This window comes from Parasteatoda tepidariorum, chromosome 6 (genome assembly GCF_043381705.1).
Source record: "Parasteatoda tepidariorum isolate YZ-2023 chromosome 6, CAS_Ptep_4.0, whole genome shotgun sequence".
In the NCBI taxonomy this organism is placed as follows: Eukaryota; Metazoa; Arthropoda; class Arachnida; order Araneae; family Theridiidae; genus Parasteatoda; species Parasteatoda tepidariorum.
In genome coordinates, this window is record NC_092209.1 from 49,180,700 (window position 1) to 49,203,946 (window position 23,247).

The 23,247-nt window shown below is 30.2% G+C and overlaps 1 protein-coding gene across 4 annotated transcripts in view; it reads right to left on the bottom strand.

The window, feature by feature from the left end:
- LOC107443293 (slit guidance ligand) overlaps positions 1 to 23,247 on the bottom strand; it is a 338,907-nt gene that overhangs the window by 213,076 nt on the left and 102,584 nt on the right. For all 4 annotated transcript variants that reach the window (XM_071182347.1, XM_071182346.1, XM_071182345.1 and 1 more), the window contains exons 2-3: positions 19,995 to 20,066; positions 2,479 to 2,550 (exon numbers count right to left, since the gene is read on the bottom strand). In XM_071182347.1, coding sequence (XP_071038448.1) covers positions 2,479 to 2,550; positions 19,995 to 20,066 — 144 coding nt within the window. The remainder of the gene's footprint in view (positions 1 to 2,478; positions 2,551 to 19,994; positions 20,067 to 23,247) is intronic.

Here is a 23,247-nt window from a genome sequence, read left to right on the forward strand (position 1 = left end):
GGCGAACGCTCTATCCCCTGAGCCATCGCGGCTCGCTTGGAATCTATTTCCTAATTTCATAAAACTGATTTTAAAAAACTAATTTTTTGTAAAAAATTTTTTTTTCAATTTTTGTAGTTTATTTTAACAATAATGACAAATGTATAAAAAATCTCAATATAGAATTTTTTGTCGCTTACGTTGATTTTTCTATTGCATGTTAGATTGAATATGAATACATGAAATATGAATACAGAGTAGTTGCGGAGACATTTGCCACAAAAGCAGAGATATATTCATCACATTTCGTTTCGTGCTAAACCGAAGTTTGAGTTGAGAATCGGACTTTGTCGGCATGCATACTCCTCAGACAGTAGACAAAACCTTAGATTTTAAATAGCCAGCAACAAAATAAAAAACGATAATAACAGTAGTAACTTTTTATCATCTCTTCAAGGAAGAATTGGAATATAAAATGCCTGATAAGCATACATTATTTAAGAGTCGTAATATCTTGACTTATAATTAATCGATAAAAAATGGAATCTTGCAAAATGTACGCTAACGTTCAACGAATATTCAAAGAAGTCCTTTTCAAGGTCAACGTGGGCTACCATTTAACAAGCCATTCATTTACGTAGGAAAAAATGGTTGATTGTTTTTTATAATCTTGATCATTGACATAACCTTGCCTTTTGGGTGGTGAAAGGCCTAACCTATGAAGATAGGTACAATCGTCAATAGAGAATGATGATGGATTCTTCTAATTGCAAAGTCTAAAGGAAATGGTAGTTTCACGATTCTCATGGACATTACACCTCACTTTATTTTATGATATTTTTGCTTTTGCATCTTTACCAAAAAGAGGACTTATTTCTGTAATGCGTTACAGAGCCATCGCTAGACTATATGAGGCATTTCAATAGTTAAGCTGTCTCTTATGTAGCACCATAAACTCGGGTATTTCCTTATCTGTTGGCAATACTATAACTATTATTAACAATGAAAGTACCGTACAAAAATAGTTAGACATTAAGTATTTATTTGCATTTATTTCGTTAGATTGCCTTTAGTAATAATTTAAGTAGTGCTGAGTAATTATTTTTACGTTAACACGTTGAATGACACGATAATTTTACATGGCTTGCCCGTCTGGCCAAAATGATTTTTGTGTGTTCTATAATGCATTAATTTCTTCAAATAATTTTAGAAACGATAATTATATAAAAAAATTAAACGCATTAATTAAAAGCATAATTATATAAAAAAATAAAAATTTACTCGAATTATGTGTTTCTAACAATCTTGGCTTCGTCGGTCTCCTGTGACCCTCGTGGAGCTACGAACAAACTCGTTGCCGATCACCGGTGACCCCCATGGTATTTAAGGTGTTAAGTATTTCTTTTTTTTTTTTAGATTCATTTTGTATTTTTATAAAAACTTAGCTACGAAGTATTTATTCAAATTTATTTTTGATGCTTTCTAAAATGGTTGTACGAATTTAAAACACAAACAGTGCTATGGTGCTATACTCTGTCATATAAATTATTGGTGACGGGGTTAGCTTTTTTCGAGCAATAACATAAATATATTATACGATAATCGAGTTAAGACTCGAGGAGTGCGTGAGGAAGTAGTACAGCACGTAATGGAGTATCGGTTTGAGTTTTATATTATCTCACGATGCAAATAATTTTAATATTTCTGCTGAAATATCCCGAACTCTTACTTAGTGGTTTTTGTGATTTCTTGTCTGTCTGACAGAACTAAAAGTATATTACTAAAATTCAATACATAAAGAACTTTGACAATATCGCACGGAACTTTGATCAAATATAAATGAGACTTATTTTAATTACTAAATATTAAAATATTACTTTCAAAAAATACAAAAATGTTATTTTTCCACATAATTTCCGTGAACTTCTACACACTTTTTCAAAACTTTTTGAATCCTGGTGGCGTAGAAAGATTTGCCATGTAGTGAACCATTTGCGCACTAAGTCTTCTACCACATTATTGGATGAAAATTCATTTTCCTCCCCCAAGGCTTGTTTAAGGGGTCCAAACAAATGGTAGTCAGAAGGGGCCAAATTCTGGAGGATGCTCAACTGCTTTCCAGAGTAATGCCTTTAACTTTTGTTGTGTTATTGCGGCTTTATGGAATATCGCAGTGTCCCGTATAAAGAGCACTTTGCGGATCGTGGCACGTCGATCCGCAAACGTACGTTTCTAAACAAAGTTTTCAACTTTCTCACTCTTTCATTCTTTCACCTTTTTCTCAGAATTAATAACTTTCAATCCATCACTTATTTTGGAGATAAGCTTTGAAAGTAGCAATAAATAAAATTATATTTTCGTGTACTCGAGATGTAATTAAAAATTTGAACTTAGGGTCATGACTGATGCAAATAATATATTGCGTGGTGCAAATAATCTCTCTGAGTATAAGATAATTCCTTATAGATAGAAAACACAAGGTCTAGAAATAACACTTACAGTCGTTCCATATTTACAAGGTCTTGAAAAGCTCCTTTTTCTATTAAGTGAATCTGATTTTCCATTAGCTGCCTGAAAATAAAAAGAAGAAGAAAATTAAGGATTGTTACATAAATTAGTTTTGTCCACCAGTCTGTGAAAAAAAGTTATTGAGTTATTATTAACAAGTTGAATGCCACGCTAATTTTACATGGCTTGCCCGTCCGGCAAAACGGTAAATAGCTACAAACTGAATTTGCAAATATTAGACAGATTTTGCCAGTTTCTTAAAAGGTTTAGCATGACAAATCTAAAAACGTGGTGAATTATATAAGCCTACGAATTGTTTAGAAATAGTGGGGGATAAAAATCTACTAAATTGGATTTATTAAACCAAGAATCACAATAAATAAACTACTACTTGAAAATATTTATTCGCTGTCCGGAGCAAGTTGGCATCTCTGTGTATATAAATAAAACTATTTTTGTGTATTCTATATTGCATTAATTTCTTCAAACCATTTTAATAACGATAATAATAAAAAAAAATTTAAAATTTACTCGAATTATGTATTTCTAATAACCTTGGCTTCGCCTGTAACCGGTGACCCCCTGGCACTACAAACAAACCAGTGACGGTCACCTGTGACCCCCATGGCATTCCACGTGTTAAAGATAATTAGAATGATTCAAAAATGAATATTTAAAATAAAACTGTTTTTTTTTCTTATTATTCATATAATTTATTTTCATCGTCTTTCATATACGATTTCGTGGAAATTTTCATACTTAAAAAATTTTGTAAAGAATGTGTTTTTATTTACTTTTCTCAACTTGGTCCACCAATAAACTTTCTTAAATAATACTCGATAAAAAAATTATGTAAATAAAAAAATCCCTGAAGAAATGGTAGGTTTTCATTAAAGAAACTAGTGTTGTTGTTTTTTTCATTAAACCTCGTGACGAAATAAAGAAATTCATGCAATTACACTGTAAAAAATTCCAGATCAAATTGCGGTATAAGAAACTGGCACTTAGGATGCATCCATCCGTGAAATCCATTCTTCCGTAAAACTTTTACCGAAAAATATTATACCAAAATTTTTACAGTAATATTTATAGTGATTCAGTGATTTCATGGTAATTATAACTGTAAAAATTACGTATATCAGATTTTTTTGTTCCGTAACAGGTTCTAGTAAAAATGAATTTTTCGGTAAAAAAGTACCAGCACCCTGAGTGCCAACGCTTTTTATCGTAATTAGATTCGGAATTAATTACAGTGAATAAAAATTTATTATTTCTCATATTGAATTGATTATTGATTTTTTCTGATAAACCACAACAAGTTCAATCTGCCATCTTCCACAAAAATCATCAGTTATCACAATAAAAGTATTATTTTTCTTAATGAACAGATTCTATTCTTTTCTTGTTTCAGGTAAAAATAAAACACACTACTTTCAATTCGACATTTTGCCATACAAATGGTTAGTTGTTGATTTTCTTGCAGAATAATTTCCAGAAAGACAACTATTTCTTTGTAATTTTATGAACTTAAATTTATTTCTTTTTCTAGCTTAACTACAACTTTACAAATTGTGGTTGCTTGGTAAGAAATAGTTTAAAGAAGAAAAATTATTTCCCTTACTGAATTGTAGGGTAGCAGAAAAAACCTGCCTTTTCTGAAAACGGCCAGGCAGACTGGTTTTTACTTGAAAAATAGGTCTTTATTGGCTTTTTTAATATTTTAATAATCGAAATTAATATGCAAATTTTAAATTAATTTTATTAATATTTATTCAGTAAAATAGGTAAAATGTGATACATGTGATATAATATTAATTTTACTTTCTCTTAAGGGCATTTATTCCATAAATAGATAAGACGTCATTAATTTTATTGACGTAATTGTTATTCCATTCTTGCTTCCAAACCATACATTTTTGACTTAAATTGTTTTAAACCAATTTCAATCATGCTCTGATTAATCCTAACTGTGCTCTAAACAAATTCAGAATAATTTTTTTTTCAAAATTGAATTCTATAAATTAGGCATTTTCTATAAAATTACACAATTTAATTGAAATAATTATTATATTTCGTACTATATTTACTTGTATTATATATACTTATTTATATACTCATGCTGTATCGAATAAGTTGTTTTCTAATTGTTGTTTTAAGTAGGTTTAAATTAATGTTCTTAATGCTGCTAAAGTTACAGTTGTTGCTTCGAAAGTGCAAAGTTGATGCTCCAAAATTTTCCTAACGTACAATCACATCAAAATAGCAATTAAATAACAATTTTATACCCTTTTATAATTTTACAGATTTTGAAAACATTAGTTCTAATAAAAGCCGTCTTTTCTAATTTTAGTCGGTCTTTCTCAGGTTGATTAAACCCTCCCCCTCCAAAGAAAAAAACTTTTTTTTTTAGCCCGGCTTAAATCCAGCAACGCTGCTGAACTAGCTCTATTCAATTTCTTAGATAAAGCTAAAACACAAATGGTAAGTCACTACACACTCCAACATTTAACTCCATCGGTTTATGGTTAAGGCTTTTGTAACGTTTTGTGATAATTACAACAGCAATTGGTAAGCCACATAAAATAACCCAGATTCACTGAATGAACTCTGCACCTGGTTCTCACCGATCACAGCACAAACGTAAAATATCCTCAATGGTAAATGGATCATGGGTTATAATCACCTCTACGTCGGGCTAATCGTGAAAGTTTTCCCTTCAAGTAGCGCAATTGCGGGGTTAGTTCCATTAATAGGTCTAGTTTCATCCTATACTTGATCCAGGAATAACTTTTTTTCTAGGTTGGATTCATAATTACAAGATACCGGAGTTTAACCTTCATCGTCGCAAGCTCAAAATTGGGTCGGCTGCACAACGCTGGTTATAAAATAAAACAAATTTGGTACTTTATCATTTTGTCTAGCAAATCCTTAGTTAGGGAGCTTGTAGTGTTTGGGTAAAATAAATAAATAAAAAACTGAACAGCATTTACACATTAAGAAGCATCGTATGGAATTTTGCTACAAGCAACTTCATTTTAACATTCAAATTAGTTTCTTTTTATACATTGGATTAATTTTATCACATAAGCTAATCACGTTTTAGATTAATCATATACGTCTTTGCTAGATAATACAATATGAAAGGAAAAGGAGCTGATATGATACAAGAAATGTTTTCTTGCTTCAAAAAATTAGAATAACATCCAAAAAGGAATTCGAAACTAATTAAATATTTCCAAAGAAAAATAATTAGAAAAATTCTGATCTGATTAAAACGAAAACTACGTTTATTAGAAGGGAAAAAATGGAGATTTGTGTGTAACAGAAATCAAAATGAAGATTGCGTATCGTAGAAGTCATAATTAAATAAGATTTATTTTTATCAAATTAATAATCAGATAAATGTATTAATTAAAAAAAAATCTCACATGTTAAATCGATGAAAATGATGATATTAACTGATAAGATCTACCCCATAGGTATAATTATTTCAGAATCTTCTTATCAATCTCAAATCAGCAGAAAAGTAATTGGATATTTTCGCGTTTTAAAATTTCAAAAAGATTAAATAATTATATCCTCGCCTTTAAGAAGATGTTTAAAATACATAACAGATAATAATCAGCAAAAGTTTTATCAATTTAGTTTTATAATTAACTGCCTTAGAAATGTTGCTTTACATATGAAATGTTAGGAAGTCAATTACGTTTTTAGACTTTTAATGGCATTAAAAACAATATGTTTTTATTAAAATAAGTACTCAACAGTGATAAATTCATTAACTTATAATTGAGTTCAGAGCGCAAGAGTAAAAACATGACTCTGTACCATCTTTGACAGTTCCATGTGTTATTACAATTATGAATTACCATATAAATTAAGCCTATAAAAGTATCTACTTTAATCCGATATAGTATATGTTATGATATATATGCCATACTCTAACCTATACGAATTGTACAAACTTATATTTTACATAGGTTAGCCAAACACCATAGTCAAGACAATATGTAACTTAATTTTAATTTCTGGTTTCTAACAGCCATAACAGTATATGGGAAACTTAATGTTCAACTTCGCGACTCTCTCAATTTCTGTTAGCCCGGCAGATGCTGGACACAAACCTGTGATCCTACAACCGCTATGGTCAATGCAATTCAAGAGCAGTTTAAGAAAATAACTCTATCTGGATTGCTTGAGCTGGAGACTGTTTTATTCATTCAGTCTGTTTTATTCATTCAGCCATTCAGTCTGTGCATAATTATAATGATGGAAATATCTTGTAGATGGTAAACAGTAAAGATTTCAGAGAAAAAGCTATTTTTTAATTATAGTTTAATGAATGGTCAATTCTAAATTTGGTTTAATAAAAAATTGAACTTTTTCTTCTTAGTTTTCAGAACGAAATCATTGTATTTCAGATGCCATTCTATTTAATAGTATGTTATTAACTTCAAATGGAGATCCTCTTTGGCATCATTCCATCAAATCTCGCCAACTTAACATTACCTCCGATATCTTTTGGGCTATCATCTACTGTTATCGACATTTCCTCTGGATATATATTATTCAGGCAGCAATACATCGTTACCATCAATAGTTTTATATCATAAATTTGTTCTTTAAGAGGAATGTCAATTACCTTCGTTACTTTCTCATCTTCCAATGTACAATTGACTTCATCATCTTTAATGAATGGCTACTCCAAACATGACAGCGGATCACGTACATTAGATTTTGGAATGTACCCAAAACTACCACCCCCATTCTATTTCCACCCCCTCATTTCCTAAACCGCCGGAACACTCTCTGTTATTCCATTCGGGGCAAATTGCATGTTGGTTTAAAACTGAAATGCCCGGGTAAATGTCGTAGGCGTGACCGCTTGCCAGCAGCCTTGATTGCTTGATCTCACAAAACCCAGAACCTTTTGCGAGAAGAAAGGCCCGAACAAAATGGAATACTAGTAATTTTCCAAGTTTTTTCTGAAGGGCCTCACGAACACGACTGTCCCAGGCCTGCGTATCTTACTGTTCTGGAAGTAGAATGATTTTATTTTTTTTTACTACTTTTCATTTTAGGGGCTGTCCAGGAAAGATTTGAGGTTTCGATAGCAATGAAAGAATTCTTTTTATTTGCTTCAGTTGGCCATTTAAAGCGAAATGTTTTATTTCTGCTTCGTCGAAACTTGAAAGGTTTTTTTCTTTTCAGAGTTTTTACGACGACGAGGAATCGTAAATCCGGATTGTTACTGCCTACATGCATCTTGTGGTTGTATTTGGTTTTGCACATTTACAGATGGATAATAAAAGGGAAGCTTAAGAAAACGTGATTGAGAGGAAAAGTGATTTAAACTAGTCGGAATATCTTCAGATGACTAGATTTTAGATTTTCTCGGCATTATTGGGAGTTACGGATTATGCCATTTCAATGATATTCTGTACAGTTATTTACTCTTAAAAAAAGGAGAAAAGGTTGAAACATAACGTTCATACTATAGTGCAAATTTTCTGTAACCTCAATAAGCTCAAATGGTTTCTAAAATTCATCCCAAATGAAAAAAAACCGATAACTAATGCAACAAACTAAAAAAAAAAAAATTCTTTTATTTCGGTTCAATATACTTTTTAATGCTTTATATCTTTACGGAACTTAAAGAATGCTTACTCTGGCTAAGAATCGTATCCGCAATTTTATCACAATTTTCGCCTTTAAGTTTTTAAATCTTTAAAGTTTTTTTTTTCCAGTTCAAAATAAAACTGAGATTCATAAAAATAATAAAGGAGATGTATATTAATCAGCACAAAAGTTATAATGATGGATAATTATCAGAGGCAGCAAGACAAGACTAATGTTGGGAAATTTTCTTTTATCGTGAAAAATGAAATATTCCGAGGGAAGTTACTTAATACGAGGGAAGATAACTTAAATAGCTTAATTAGTATAATTAATTAGTTTATAATTGGATTCTTGGGTAACAAAAAATTAAAGAACAAATTCTTACAGGTACAAAATTGAATTTTGAACAGACAGACCCACTTTCCAAAAAGTTAAGCTCTTTTAAAGTACTGCCAAAGAGAGTGGTTATGAAACATTTACTCTTATGGCCGCAAAAGCTAATTTGTTCTTGTGTATTTATTTAAAACTTAAGCCACATCATCACTAACCACTGCTTATAAATGATACTTTTTAAGCAATAAATACAAATAAGATGCTAATATTTGTCTTTTAAATCACACAAAAAAAATTTAAATGACGCTTCGATAATAATCTACAGCAGTGGCTCCCAAATGGTGTTCCGCAGTACCCTAAGGTTCCTTGCAAGGGTAGCAGGGGTTCCTTGCAAGGGTCGCAAGGGGTAGTAATGATTTTCGAAACTTGTAATTACATTTGTATCCAGTTAATAATCAAATATTTATTTAATATTTCCTCTGTTCTTATGAAGGTATTTAATTATACTGCGTGTGAAGAAAAAAATTTCAGAACAACGCTTTTCTAATAACATTATAATAAATGAATTACGGAAAGGATAGGCATTTATGAAAAATTAAGTTGGTATTTATCATCCGATAAAAATAACCACACTCAACAATGAAGAATTAAGTTTGTCTGATAATCATTTTCAACATATATTTTCTTCCTTTACCGTTTTAGTTTCAAAGGAAATTATATTTCAGCTTATTAATTTTCAGTTTATGCATGCATTAAAATCAAATTTAGAACCAACCTAAATGCCTCCCCAGACTAGCAAATTCAACTGTCTGAAGTAGGAGCAGATTTTAAGACTAAAATATGATGAAAAAAATTAGGGCCGTAGCAGCCTGCTTGGTAGGGCGTTAGGCCCATGTCCAAAAGGTCGCGAGTTCGATTACGAAGACTTCCCGTGTAGTAAATGGCGTAGTAAACGGTGACTGGTGCACGTTAAATCTGTCGGATCACAAAATCCTCCAAGTTCCCATAACAAACCAATACCTCAGTGGATACTGAATTGAAGATTGGTCGTTTTCTGGTTCAGATCAAAATTATGATTTTGGGATACATGAATGGGTCCGCACTATAAACGGGCTGTGACGTGTGTGTGACCGAAGTCGTATTTTTGGTCATAGATAGCGTCACTGAAAAAGATGAAGCGCACCTTCTGCCTTAAATTCGCTAGAGTATCACCAAGCAGACTTGCTGATATCGGCAAGTAGCATTAGAAACAACAACAAGAAAAAAAATTCGTTCTTCATTCTTTCACTTAAATACTTTCAAGACAATTTTTAAAAAATTTAGATCATTGCATATTTTCAAAATAATTAAAAATCTTTCATTAATTTATATGTTCGCAATTGCTGAAGAAATTTATTCATTAAGTCGATCATTTAGGGTTCCACAGAGAAAAGTTTTATTTAAAAAATAATAATAAATAAATCATTCTAAAACAGGTAAATAATTCAAACCATAAAAATTCCCTATTAGCATTAGAGTTCCCCCAAATCATTCAAAACAAATGAATAAATCCTTTCTAGTTCCTGAACAGCACTATTTGCCATCACGGAGTTGATTGAGGTTGATCATAACGTTGTCTCGGCACGATATGTAGAACTTCAATCAACTTCGCATACAGAACACTAAAACTGAGAATTCTGTCGATAGAAGAAAAAGAGCAATAAAACTAGGCTTACATGTCTGATTTGGAAGGATTGTGTTCGGGAAACATGACATACTGTCAGTAACTGCATTTAGCAATAAATCATTGCTCTTTAAAAGAGTTTTTATGAGTAAAAGAAATATCATCATAGTAAGTTTTAGTTTTTTTATTATTCTGGAGCTAAATTTGGATTCCTCACGAGTTCGAGCAGGTGAAGATGTGACTAATAACATAACTACTCTTTTCAAGGGATAATCATTCATTCCATAAGTCACAAAGTTCATCATGAAAGTTTGATGCTTAGGTAGAAAGATAAGAGATATTTTTTTTTTAACGTCAGCGAACAACTTTTAAAGTAGTATATTTAAGGCAAATGTTTTCACTCTTTTTTGTCTAATTTCGAGAGTAGCTATAAAGATAATAGAGCTATGCAAAATATTATGGTTTTCCCTAACTCTAATGCTATTTGAGATTCACGGAGCATGCGCTCAAGTTTCAAAGTATCAAGAATCACAGTATCGCAGTATCAAGAAGGAATAAGAAAAAAAAGAGGTTGGAGTTACGGGTATAGCGTAATAAGCGTTTTTCTATTTTTGTTTTTCTATTTCTATTTACGGGACGAGCTTTTCTATTTTTGCTTGTATGCAATTCAAGACAAATAATATGCGTAATCTCTCTATAGTCTGGAAAAAATCGCCTTTATGCAGGATTTTCTTTTAGTGAACTAAACGCTGTTTTTCGAAGCTCTGTCGCCAAGGAAAATGAAAAATATCCATAGTTTAAGTGCCTTACACTTGAAGCAATGTGATGATTTTAGACTTTATTTATAATTTTGCATTGAAGAATTATCTGGGCTTTAGAACAGACAAATTACTTAAATACTTTAAAAGTTATAAAACTTTTTTAAAAATCGCCAATTTGGCGGCATTTTTCCACCTAGATGAAAATTGTCAAAAACACTGCCTTATTTTCAGTTTTTGCAAATTTTTATGAGTCCAAGTAATGCAACATTGGAGTAAGTTTTTGAATATTAAAAAATTAAACCACAAACGCTTTTCATTTTCACAAAACAGTGGTTTTTCTCAATATTGGCATTTTGCGCCATTTTCAAAATAATCGTAGGTAGTGCTGACTTTAGATAGGCTAAACTTGACTTAACAGTAATGAGTAACAGTTGTAAACTCATAGCAGTTATAAAAATATTATATTATTCTCAAAAAAGCATCATTTAATATTATGAATGAGCCTTCGAAAAACAGTCTTAAAAGAAGCAGAATATAATTCCAGAATACCCTTAACATTTTATATAGTTTCAGCTAATTTGAACGATATCATGATTGATTTAGCTGTATTATTGTTCAATACAGCAATAATATCTCCCAAACGTGAAACAGGAATTGGAGGATGACTATATATGAATAAGAACTGGGGAATATAGATATCAGAGTTGGCCGTTGATTACAGTAATCGATTACAACTGTAATTGATTACAGATAATTACAGCTATGTAATCAATTACTTGTAATCACGATTACAAGTAATCAATTACTTGTAATCGTGATTACAACTTTCAAAAAATTTTGATTACAGCTGTAATCATGATTACAATTTTGATTACAGTAATCAATTACTTGTAATCATGATTACAAGTAATTGCGATTACAAGTAATCACAACAAAAACGATTACAAGTAATTATGATTACAAGTAATCAAAATATATGATTACATGTAATCATGATTACATGTAATTTGATTACATGTAATTGTGATTACTTGTAATCAAACTATACGATTACAAGTTATTACGATTGTATACTATAGTCAAATTTTTTATGTAAGTATTCATGTGTTTACATATTTTTATGTACATAGAATGTACGCACGCATGAACGTACAATTTGCGATTCCTATACATACAATGTATGCACAAACGTTGTTTGTACGTACAATATTCATAATTATATTGTAATATACTTAATGCAATGCGCATATGCTTAGTACATATAATTATGCATTTATGATACATGTACGCATGTATGTTAGTTTGTACAAAAAGGCAATGTTTTGTATCTTTGTATACATAGACAATGTATGTATGAACGTATATGAAAATAATGTTTATGCGTTTGCATGCTTTTATGTACTTAAGTGCATATATTGTATAAATTTACGATAATAGCACGTATATACAATGTACGTTTGTATATAAAATTGTACGTATTTGCGTACAATATGTAAAAATGTTATTTAAAGGTACAATATATGCACATAGTTGCGTAAATAAAATGCGTACATGTATACATGCATATTTATATGTACATCGATATATGTGCACGCAAAGTATGTACTTATGTACAACTTACGTATGTACTTGTATAACTACATACTTTGTTAATACTTATGCGCATGTAATGCATGGATGTACAAAAAAATAGTTATATGCACAATGTATGCATGTGCATACAACGTATACATGTACATAATTACAAGTAATGTACAAATACGTGCGTACATTTAAATATATGTAATTACAATATACACATACATTGTGCATACATTAAAAAAATTTATATGAGTAAAGTTATTAAAATTTGTTTTAAAATTATTCTAAGGTATATGAAACTCGACCTCATATTTTTTAGAAAGCAAACGATAATTTTATTTGGAATTTCTAAATATTAATTCCACACATAAAATTTACCGTTTTTCTTACCATTTAAAAAATTTCTATGAATCATGCATTATGTTATAAAAAAAATAAATCTGTATTGTCAAACATTTCATGAAAATACCTGAAAATAATTTTTTATTCAGAGAATTTCAAAATGATATAGAACAATTAAAGCTGAAAACTAAATTTAAATATCGTTTGATTTTGTCATTTAACTTGCTTGAGTCATTAAAAGTTAACTTACATGCATTTTATTTATTGCATTGTACACATATTTAGACATAAATGTAATGTACATATGTATACGTGTAATGTATGTACGCATGTACAATGTATGTACATACATTCATGTATTGTACGTGCATATATAGTACATATGGATATGCATACATGGAACATACGTGTATTGTACATGTGTGGATACATTCATTGTACATATATACATTGCACCATATGCATAGATAGGGATAGCATGCATGTACACATGTAAAATTTGTACGAAAGAATTATGCCCAATATATTTATGCACATACGTACTGTATATGTACACACATATGTACATTATATGAACATTATATGTTCATTTCATCATATGTACATTATATGAATATACATCTGTACGCTATATGTATATACATCTGTACGCTATATGTATATACATCTGTACAATATATGCATCTCAAATGTGTGTATGTACGTACGTTATGCATGTCGAATGCATGTATGAATATATGTGAAATATAAATACGCCCAATGTACGTACAATAGTTCACAAATGTATTATGCATATTTGGATACTTACATTGAGCATGAACATATTATGTACATGTACATAAATACACTGGACATGCATATCATGTACATGTATACATACATATATTGTACATCCTACAGATATACCTATATTGTACATGCATACATATATTGTACTGTTCATAAATAAATTGCACATACATGCATGGGACATACATTGTACAGACAATGTATGTATGTTCGTACAAACACAAGTACTTGTATATACATGCGTACATGAACATAGATATACATTTTACATACACAAATATTTGCATAAAATGCATATATTCATTGTGTATAAATGTACATGCCTACATTGTTTGCACATACATACGTAATTATTATCTATATACATACGTACATATATTTTATACCTACAATATAAGTGTATGTACATGTGTGTGATACTAAAATGTCTGAACATATGCACTAGATAAAATCATATGTACATACATTTCAGTTACATTCATTTGTACGTATACAAATACGTACAAAATGCAGTACATGTTAATACGTGCAAAATGTATCATTATAAAATACATTCTACTATCTACTGTAAAATATAATCATTTATAAGAATACAATAGTCTTGTAATCGTGTAATTAGATTACATGTAATCATAATTACATGTAATCAAATTACATGTAATCAAATTACATGTAATCATATATTTTGATTACTTGTAATCATAATTACTTGTAATCGTTTTTGTTGTGATTACTTGTAATCGCAATTACTTGGAATCATGATTACAAGTAATTGATTACTGTAATCAAAATTGTAATCATGATTACAGCTGTAATCAAAATTTTTTGAAAATTGTAATCATGATTACAAGTAATTGATTACTGTAATCGACTATGTAATCATGATTACAGCTGTAATCAAACTTTGTAATCACGATTACAAGTAATTGATTACTGTAATCAATATTGTAATCATGATTACAGCTGTAATCAAAATTTTTGAAAATTGTAATCATGATTACAAGTAATTGATTACTGTAATCAAAAAATGTAATCGATTACATTTTTGGCCAACTCTGATAGATATCATTAGAAGTGAAAAATGCGCGCTTATTCATATACATAAATACCGTTTATTATGCACCTATAAAGGAACAAAACAGAAAGAATAAACTAGCAATGTAAAACCGTAATCAAACTCAATAATAAAAATAAAAAAACTGTGATTAAATAAAAAAGAAAGTATAAAAATTGGCTTAAGCTTCAAGAAGAGAATTACGTATTTCAACTAATTTCTCTTAGAATCTCTTTTTTGAATATACGGTTATATTATACGTACAGTATTTTTCTCGCTTATTTAGTTTTCATGAACTGCAACATAAAAATGATACTTAAAATATTAAATCTTAGATGTTTTAACAAGTCAGTGAAATTTTTAAAATGTTTCATACTATTCGCCGCCTACGTTATTTATTTTACTTGAAGTTAAGTAACAGTAATGCGAAAAAGAAATATTTAAATAATTTTAAATGGAATCTATGAAAAGAAAATCATATATCTCAATAGATTTCAAATATCTCAATAGATTTCCAAAGCCTCAGTTCTTCAACGTAAGTCATCTAAACTAACTTATATATAGATCTCCTGTAGCGGGAAATGCACTTTTATAATCTTTTATTCTAAGCCGATCGGCCTGTGGAGGGGTTAGGGAACTGCCCTTGCATCAGAAAGGCTCTGGGTTCGAACCCCGGGTAAGGCATGGATGTACTTTCCTTCTCCGTACTATCTGTCCTCACTGTGGGAGCATCGTTGGCCCACCTAATATGGTGCCCCTGAAAGAGTGGTCAACAAATCTGCCCTTCAGATGCCTGTATGACCCAGGTCATTCTCCAGGTGGGCATTGCAAAATAATAATAATAATAATATTTTATTCTTCCTACTTACCACCGTGAATAAAACTGTGATTAAAATATTTGCAAGCTAACTTATCAAATTAGAATTAGGCTTCAAAGTGATAGACGTCTCAATAGGTAATATGTTTCATTCAACTAATTTCAGTTTTGTGCAATTTTCAGTCTTGTGCACCGCTTTATCTTTTTTCTCAAAAATACATTCAATACGCTGCGTGCGTTGTTCCTATTGCTTCAAGTAACGTAATACCAATATTAAACATAAGTACTTATTTAATCTTGAATGAAAAATCTACTTTACAAAAATATGCATCGGATAAATAACCCAAATATTTCTAAGACCTCAGTTCATTAACATAACAGCTACCTAAACTGATTTATTTATAAACCTTCTGTAACAGAAAGTACAATTTTAAAATCCTTTACACCCTTTTATGCTTCCCATTTTGCCATAATGTATGAAAATGTGATTAAAATCTCTGCAAGTTAGAATTAGGTTTCAAAGTGATTCGCCTCATGCAACGAATCCGAGTCTGTTTCACCGTTCCATCTTATTACACAAGAATCTCTCACAAGCCATCTCTCGACCACCACAGGGTTTCGAATTACAGAGAGGTGACCATCAGAGATGGAAGACGAGGTTGATAAATGCCTCTCCTTCTCACTCTTGATGGATAAGCCACTTACAAGAGAAATGAGAGAAGTACTATTGCGTGTAAGAGGAAGACACGGAATTGTGAAACAAATAAGTGGAGTGATTTATGGTTGTCGAATGGTAAAAGCAGATCCCTTTTCCGTAAAAGAGGAAGCTGATGGAAGCGTTCGATTCCGGAATGTATCAATAATTTTATTGCTTAAATATTAAAATCATGGACAGTTATAAAAATCGTGGTAGACTGCATGCAATATATTATAAACTCAAAGTGGTTTGACTTGAATGCAGACTTAAATCGTTGCACTTAGAACTAAATGGCGAACTGTTGACGTTCCACAAAATTTCTTCCTATAGATCGCAACTCAACTGCAGAACTGCATATTCCTGGTACAGAGATTGTTTAAGAGATACAAAAATTCTTATCAGCTTTATTTTATTTTTATTTAATTCGTCGTTGAACAACCGAGCCCACTTTGGGTTTACGACTACTAATGTTCAACTCCGTAGCCTTGTAATTTTTGAACCAGTCCAGAAGACAAGGAAACTCCTGTATCAGTACCCCCAGAGGTATTAATTTGTTATGGGAACATGGAGGACTTTGCGACTCGACAGATTTAACATGCATCAGTCACCATTTACTACACGGGGAGTCTTTGACCGGCGGGGCTCGAACCCACGAACTCTCGGATATGGGCCCAGCGCCCTACCAACAGGCTATTTCGGCCCTTCTTATGAACAATAGTGCAAATCCTTGTCTCCAAAATGGACTAAACAGAAAACCCTTTGGATTCGAGTTTGGTGAATAAGCTGGCCACTGCATTTTTTCGCCAATGCACTTATATTTATGTTCTGGAGTAGCAAAATGGATAACTTTGGATACACAACCTTTTTTTCATATTCATGTTTGGATGCGCTGTTCGAGCAATATTTAATAAAAAAATAAAAATATGAACAAATTAATAAATACAATAAATAAACTTTGGTGATTGATGTTTAGTCTTAATGTTTATCCTTTCTTTTGTCATTTTGTAAAACTTTACTTCAACTGTATGCTAGTATCAAACTGTCTTTATTTCTTCTTGCGAAAAACGCCCATGAAACTTTAAATACTCTTAAACTAAATTCATTTATAAAATATTTCGAATAAGTGGAAGATATATTAATATTTCAAATCATTTCTACAGAGTATAGACACTGTACACTATTGTTCCATCGATATTATGCTGACATGACACTTTATTCTCAAGAAATTTTATTCCTCAAGACAAACAAAACGTTATCTAAAATTCATTCGGACATCAAATTCGAACCTAGCAGTGACATTAGTATTCCACTATACCGTTCAGTAATAAATATATATTACAGCACGCGACGTAATTTACTGCGTTGAAGCTTTTACAACTCAATTGCCCATCACTTTATTTTACACCATACTTATTCTTCTCATTTTAATTCCCAAAAACCAGCTTTCTGTCTGGGTCATTATGGTAACCAGCTCTCATTAAAATGACATTTATATCAAAAATACCGACTACTATTTGTAACTTACAAATTCCATCACAGTTCAGGAAAAAGCGAGTACAAATATGAATGATAAGTACGTCCCAGTGACGTAATTAGTATTCTAAGGCTCTTCTACTTAAACTGTTCTCCCACCAGCTGTGTAATATTTTAACTCAAACACTCGAACAATCTTATCTCTTACCTAACATACCTGTAAAAGAAGAGTTGAATGGAGAGGTCTCATGCTTACCATATTTACCTCTCGAATCGCTATGCACACAGAGATGTCCTTGGCTGATTGTTTTATCAGTAAGTAAAGTGAATTACTGCGATTGAAATCGATGAAAAAAAGAGAACGGCTTATATCTGTATTATCATTTTAATTAAAAATACATAAAAGCACTTTTTCGTGATGAAATTAACAAACTTATCTCGAACATGATTAATTTTTATTTAATTATTATTATTTTGTTTTTATTAAGCGTAAAACTTCATTTTACAGTTTTAATTTTTACTAAAATTAACCTTTATAGGGTTATTTCTTTTCTAGTAATGTTACGTTAAGACAATTTTAGGATTAAGAATGATTGATAAAAAATAAATCCATTCAGTTGATTACCTTAAAATAATTTGAAAGACCATTTTTTTGGAGAAAAGAAAGGTGAGACTTTTTATAATTTTACCAATTGTAAGGAATCGGTCACAGGTTTGAACTCCTGTACTAATAAATTCTGCGTTTAAAAATAAAATTAAACTTGGTAAGAAAATAATAAATTCATAAAGCACAAGAGAAAATATCTCCAGTGAAGGTATCACTTCTTGATCCTACACTAACCTTTACTGTTATCCCCATTTATATAAATGAAGTCCTTTATTAGCATTATTTTTTGTATTTTCGAGGTAATCAGAATATGGCTTCAAAATCTATTCGTGGGGGCTTCATGAGGGGTTAAAATAACTATGCTCATCAATTTTTAACATCCTTAATGCATTAAATATCCTCCAGAAACCTTATTTAAATTTTTCTTATTCCGAAAATACTTACATAATTTTTTTAGTAAGATAATTGTTTTTGTAATTAAAAATATTTCATTTGTTATATAATTGTTTTTGTAGTTAAAAATATTTCATTTGTTATACAATTGTTTTGTAATTAAAAATATTTCATTTGTTACATAATTGTTTTGTAATTAAAAATATTTCATTTGTTACATAATTGTTTTTGTAATTGAAAATATTTCAAGTTAAAAAATTTATGTTTATCCTATAATGGCTGAATCGAATCTGATCATGCAACCAATACAAAATTGTGTAGAGTGCCACCTACGAGAAGCATAATCCGCATATATTGGTTGCGTGATCAGATTCGATTCAGGCATTATAGGATAAACATAATTTTATTGTTATTAAAAATATTTATATTATAGAGCTTGTTTGTAACGCCTAATGCAACTCACTCAAACGAAGATTCACTTATTAATTCAAGAAAGAAACGAACGATATTAACCCGAAATAAACGTATTTCACAATTGATTGAGCCATTGAAAATCCAAAAGTTTTAATCACTTAGCTTAGAGTTTTTTATCAACCACTTTAAATTTTGAAAATTTGGAGATCAGGTGTTTTCTTATATCTTACTTCAGACTAGCATACGAAGATTATAACTTTTAAGGGTCTTACGGCTGATATTTTGGTTCAAAATTTTCTGTCGCGCAAAAGGTTAAAAGCTGAATTAAAAAATCGATATTTTTTGTCACATGCATTAAAAATATAAACGTACTCAGGTTTTAAAGTGAAACTACCATTCTTTGTGTCTGTGATTCAGTCACTGCTATTCTGCACAGATCTATAGCAAATTAAAAACGTTTAATTTGAATTGATTTTGAAGTCAATCGGGTAATCAGTTCATGAGAAAATTGTTATAATTCTAAGTAAAATTATTATTACATTTTAGAAGGCAGGCTATGGATGCACCGAGACAATTTTAATATAATCTAGAGCAAAAGAAAAATATCGATTTTTTTCTTCCCTAATTGTTTTATAAAATTAATATGTTTATTATATCAATAATTAGAACCTCATTAATTCCACTAACAGCCAAATACTATTCTCTACAAAATTCTTACATTTAATCTTAAACAAAACTTTTTATTAAAACCTGCTCGTTAAACACTGTGTTTTGTTAATTTTTGGTTTAAAATAAACGAATTCGACTATATATAAGGTATTAATATTTTTCATATTAATAAATACGAACAAAATATTACATAAAAAATATTAATAAAGAAGTTTTTAAAAATACTTATTTATTTTTTTCATACTTTCATAGTAAATTTAAATAACTAAAAATACGTAAAAGGAAATATACATACATTATTTGTACTTGATTCAGTCCTTCGAAATCATCAGCTCTGATCACAGTTATATTGTTTCCTTCCAGATTTCTGAAAAAGATATCCAAAAGTTACAAATCAATAAACTCAATGAAATAAAAAATAACATTTATAATATAATATTTATAAATGTAAATATATTAACACAGTAGAGATGTGTGAGCTAGGGCTTGAATTATATTATATGGCTTATATTCATTTAATCAAATGCATTAATATTGTGGTTTTTAATGGGAACCTGTTTTTCATAATATTTTGCGTCAAGGGCTGGGATAGCCTGGTTGGTACGGCACTGGGCCCATGTCCAAGAGTTCGTAGATTCGATCCCCGACGCGCTGAAAACTCCCAGTATAGTAGACGGTGACTAATGCACGCTAATCTGTCGGGTCATAAAGTCCTCCATATTCTCGTAACAAAACATATCTCAGGGGGTATTGATCCGGGAGTTTCCTTGTTTTCTGGATTGGTTCAAAATTACAAGGCTACGGAGTTGAACATTAGTAAAACTCAAAAATTGGGTCCGCTGTTCAATGATGGTTATAAAATAAAAAATAAAATATTTTGCGTTGAAATTAAAACGGGAGATATTCCAATTGTTTGCTATTAGTAACTGATTGATTAAACTGGGGAACAATTTTCTTATTGCATTTATGGAAATACTTAAAAAAATGGCAATTTTAATCTGTTTTTGCCAAAATGCACAAGTTCTCAATGTCGCAAAAATCACAAATGTTACAACACAAAAAAGCAACTTATTTTTGTTTTGGTTCTATAATGAAAAACCAACATCAGCGACAAATTATAGATAGAATGAAAGAAGGAAACACGGAGATAGTTACCAACTTAAAGTTTAAAATTTTTCTCTGCATCTCCGTGTTTTCCTCTTAATTTTTGTGTTTGGTCACAGATCAAGATTCTTTTTTTTCTTCTCTCCACAGAATCGAAACTATAACGTATTCGATTATAAGGTGTTATTTGTGCTTGCCTTCACATTGTTTGAATAATATTCAAAGTTAACCCTTTCTTCACCTCTTTACAACTGTTCTTAGATGCTGTTGAACTAGAGTTATTAATGCTAAGGATGATGAACTTAAGGGCTATTGTCATCCAGAAATAGGCATAGAAATCTCTTCAAAGGACGGCCTTGACATATCTTGTGCTACTGAGGATAAAGAATTTTTTTTTAAATTTTGAATATAAATTTAAATTTGAAATCCTCAAATATACATTAAGTTTCTTTGAACTACGTTAAATAACTGAGTATTAGACGAAAAATTTAAAATAAAAATGACCTTGGCTCATTGATAAGAATAAATTTAACTTAACTATACAAATGCTACAATAACATAAAAATAACGAAATTGACTTTCAGAAAAATTGAATTTTTTCTCCTTGGTTATAAATGCAAAGAAATTCTATAATATGCATTTTTAAATTGAGAAGATTTTAAAGGAATTTCGTGAGGGGGTGTATAAGCATAAAATCGTGGTAAAAAGTCACGAGTTACACCTGCTGATGGGAAGACGTCTATCCTGTTCGTGACGTCAGATTCGTGACCGTTTCTGACAGAGGAGAAAAATAAAAAGATAAAAAAGTAATGGGTGTTAATTCGAGAAATGCTGCCGGAGACGATTAAGGGATGGGGGAGAGCAGCGATATAGGGGGTACTGATTTCAGTTAAGTTCTTAAAAGCACAAAATGAATTAAAATATAAACTATTGCGAAAATCCTTGATATATTTCTTTTTATAATCAAGCAAAAACTTTAAATCAAATTGTTATATAGAACTTAATGTTAATTAATTAATATATGCAATAATAATTAGTTAATGTAATAATTTAATATTGTACAATACCAATATGTAATTGTTTGGCTTGTAAGTGTAGAGAAAAATTAACAACGGCCACAGAGCAAACTAAATATTACAAATGGCGAATTAAAAATCTTTCACCAGTTTGCCACTTTTTTTGTCGAAAATGAACCATATATATATATATTTTTTTAATAAACATTGAAATAGAGTTTTTTTTATAGTATTTTAAAAATTACTCATTTCACGCGTGTTTCGTAATTTTTTTTTTCACTTTAGAAATGAACCTTGTAATTAAATAGATAATCCCAATCACTTTTATTTCTTCTCATTCACGTCTGGCAAGTCTGGAAAATGGGAGTCTGTTTTTGGGCGCTTGAAACATGGACTGTTTTTTTTTTCTTCCTTTTATATATTTTTGAATCGTATGAAGTTTTAAATCAATTAAGAACTTTGTAATGCTTTTTTTTTTGAGAAATTGAGAAATGCTTCAAAAGAATTGCTTCGAAAGAATTAATTATCTACAGTTTTTCTACTTGTTTAAAATTTTCAATTTCCTTAAAATGTGACCTCTGATAAAAATACTGCAACTGGCCACAGGACAATTGAAAAATTGCACGATTATTCCTTATACGTATAGGTATAAAAATGAGGTTATGCATATAGGTATATACATGCAATAGTTCCTAATGAACAATGTGAAGTAGCATACTACATGTGTGTAGAATGTATGTTTTACTAAATATCTCTTTATATTTGACTAAATACGTGACTGAAAACCTCTTTAAGTGTACAAATAAGAAAATAGGAAGCGGTGCCATTGTTTTGTGTGTTCAAATTTATGTTCGGTAATAAATGCATGAAAAAGCTGAGTTTTCTCCCCGCGTTAGCTTTAATTTCCTATTCCACAGTTTCTTTTCTTTTTCTTTTTTTTTTTAATTTTTGCATGAAAGATGTTTAAAACTAGCTGTGTTTTAAAAAAAATTCATTTGATTAAAAATGATTATAAATAAAATTAAATATAATTCTACTCATTAAAAAATTAAAGGATAGAAAAAAATTATGTGAATGATATGTAATGTAGACCTTGGTTGAAAATTATAATTTAAATTAAATTAAAGTAAAGAAAAAATTAGAAGCAGTAAAATAAATTTTTTTTGAACAATCAATCTATAATAAATTAAGATTAAAAGTGTTTTCTTTAATGAATTACCTGTATAACTATGAGGAATTAGAAAATCAATGTAATTTATTAAGCCTAATTAGCCTACTTTTTATGGATAATTATTAATACTAGTAGTTTTATTGAAGGCGGAGCTGCGATATCCTCTATGACCTCATTGCTAATTATACATGACAAGATGTAACTTTACGAGAAACGCCCGTAATAAGTCTTTAAGTAATTATCAGTTATTTTCCATT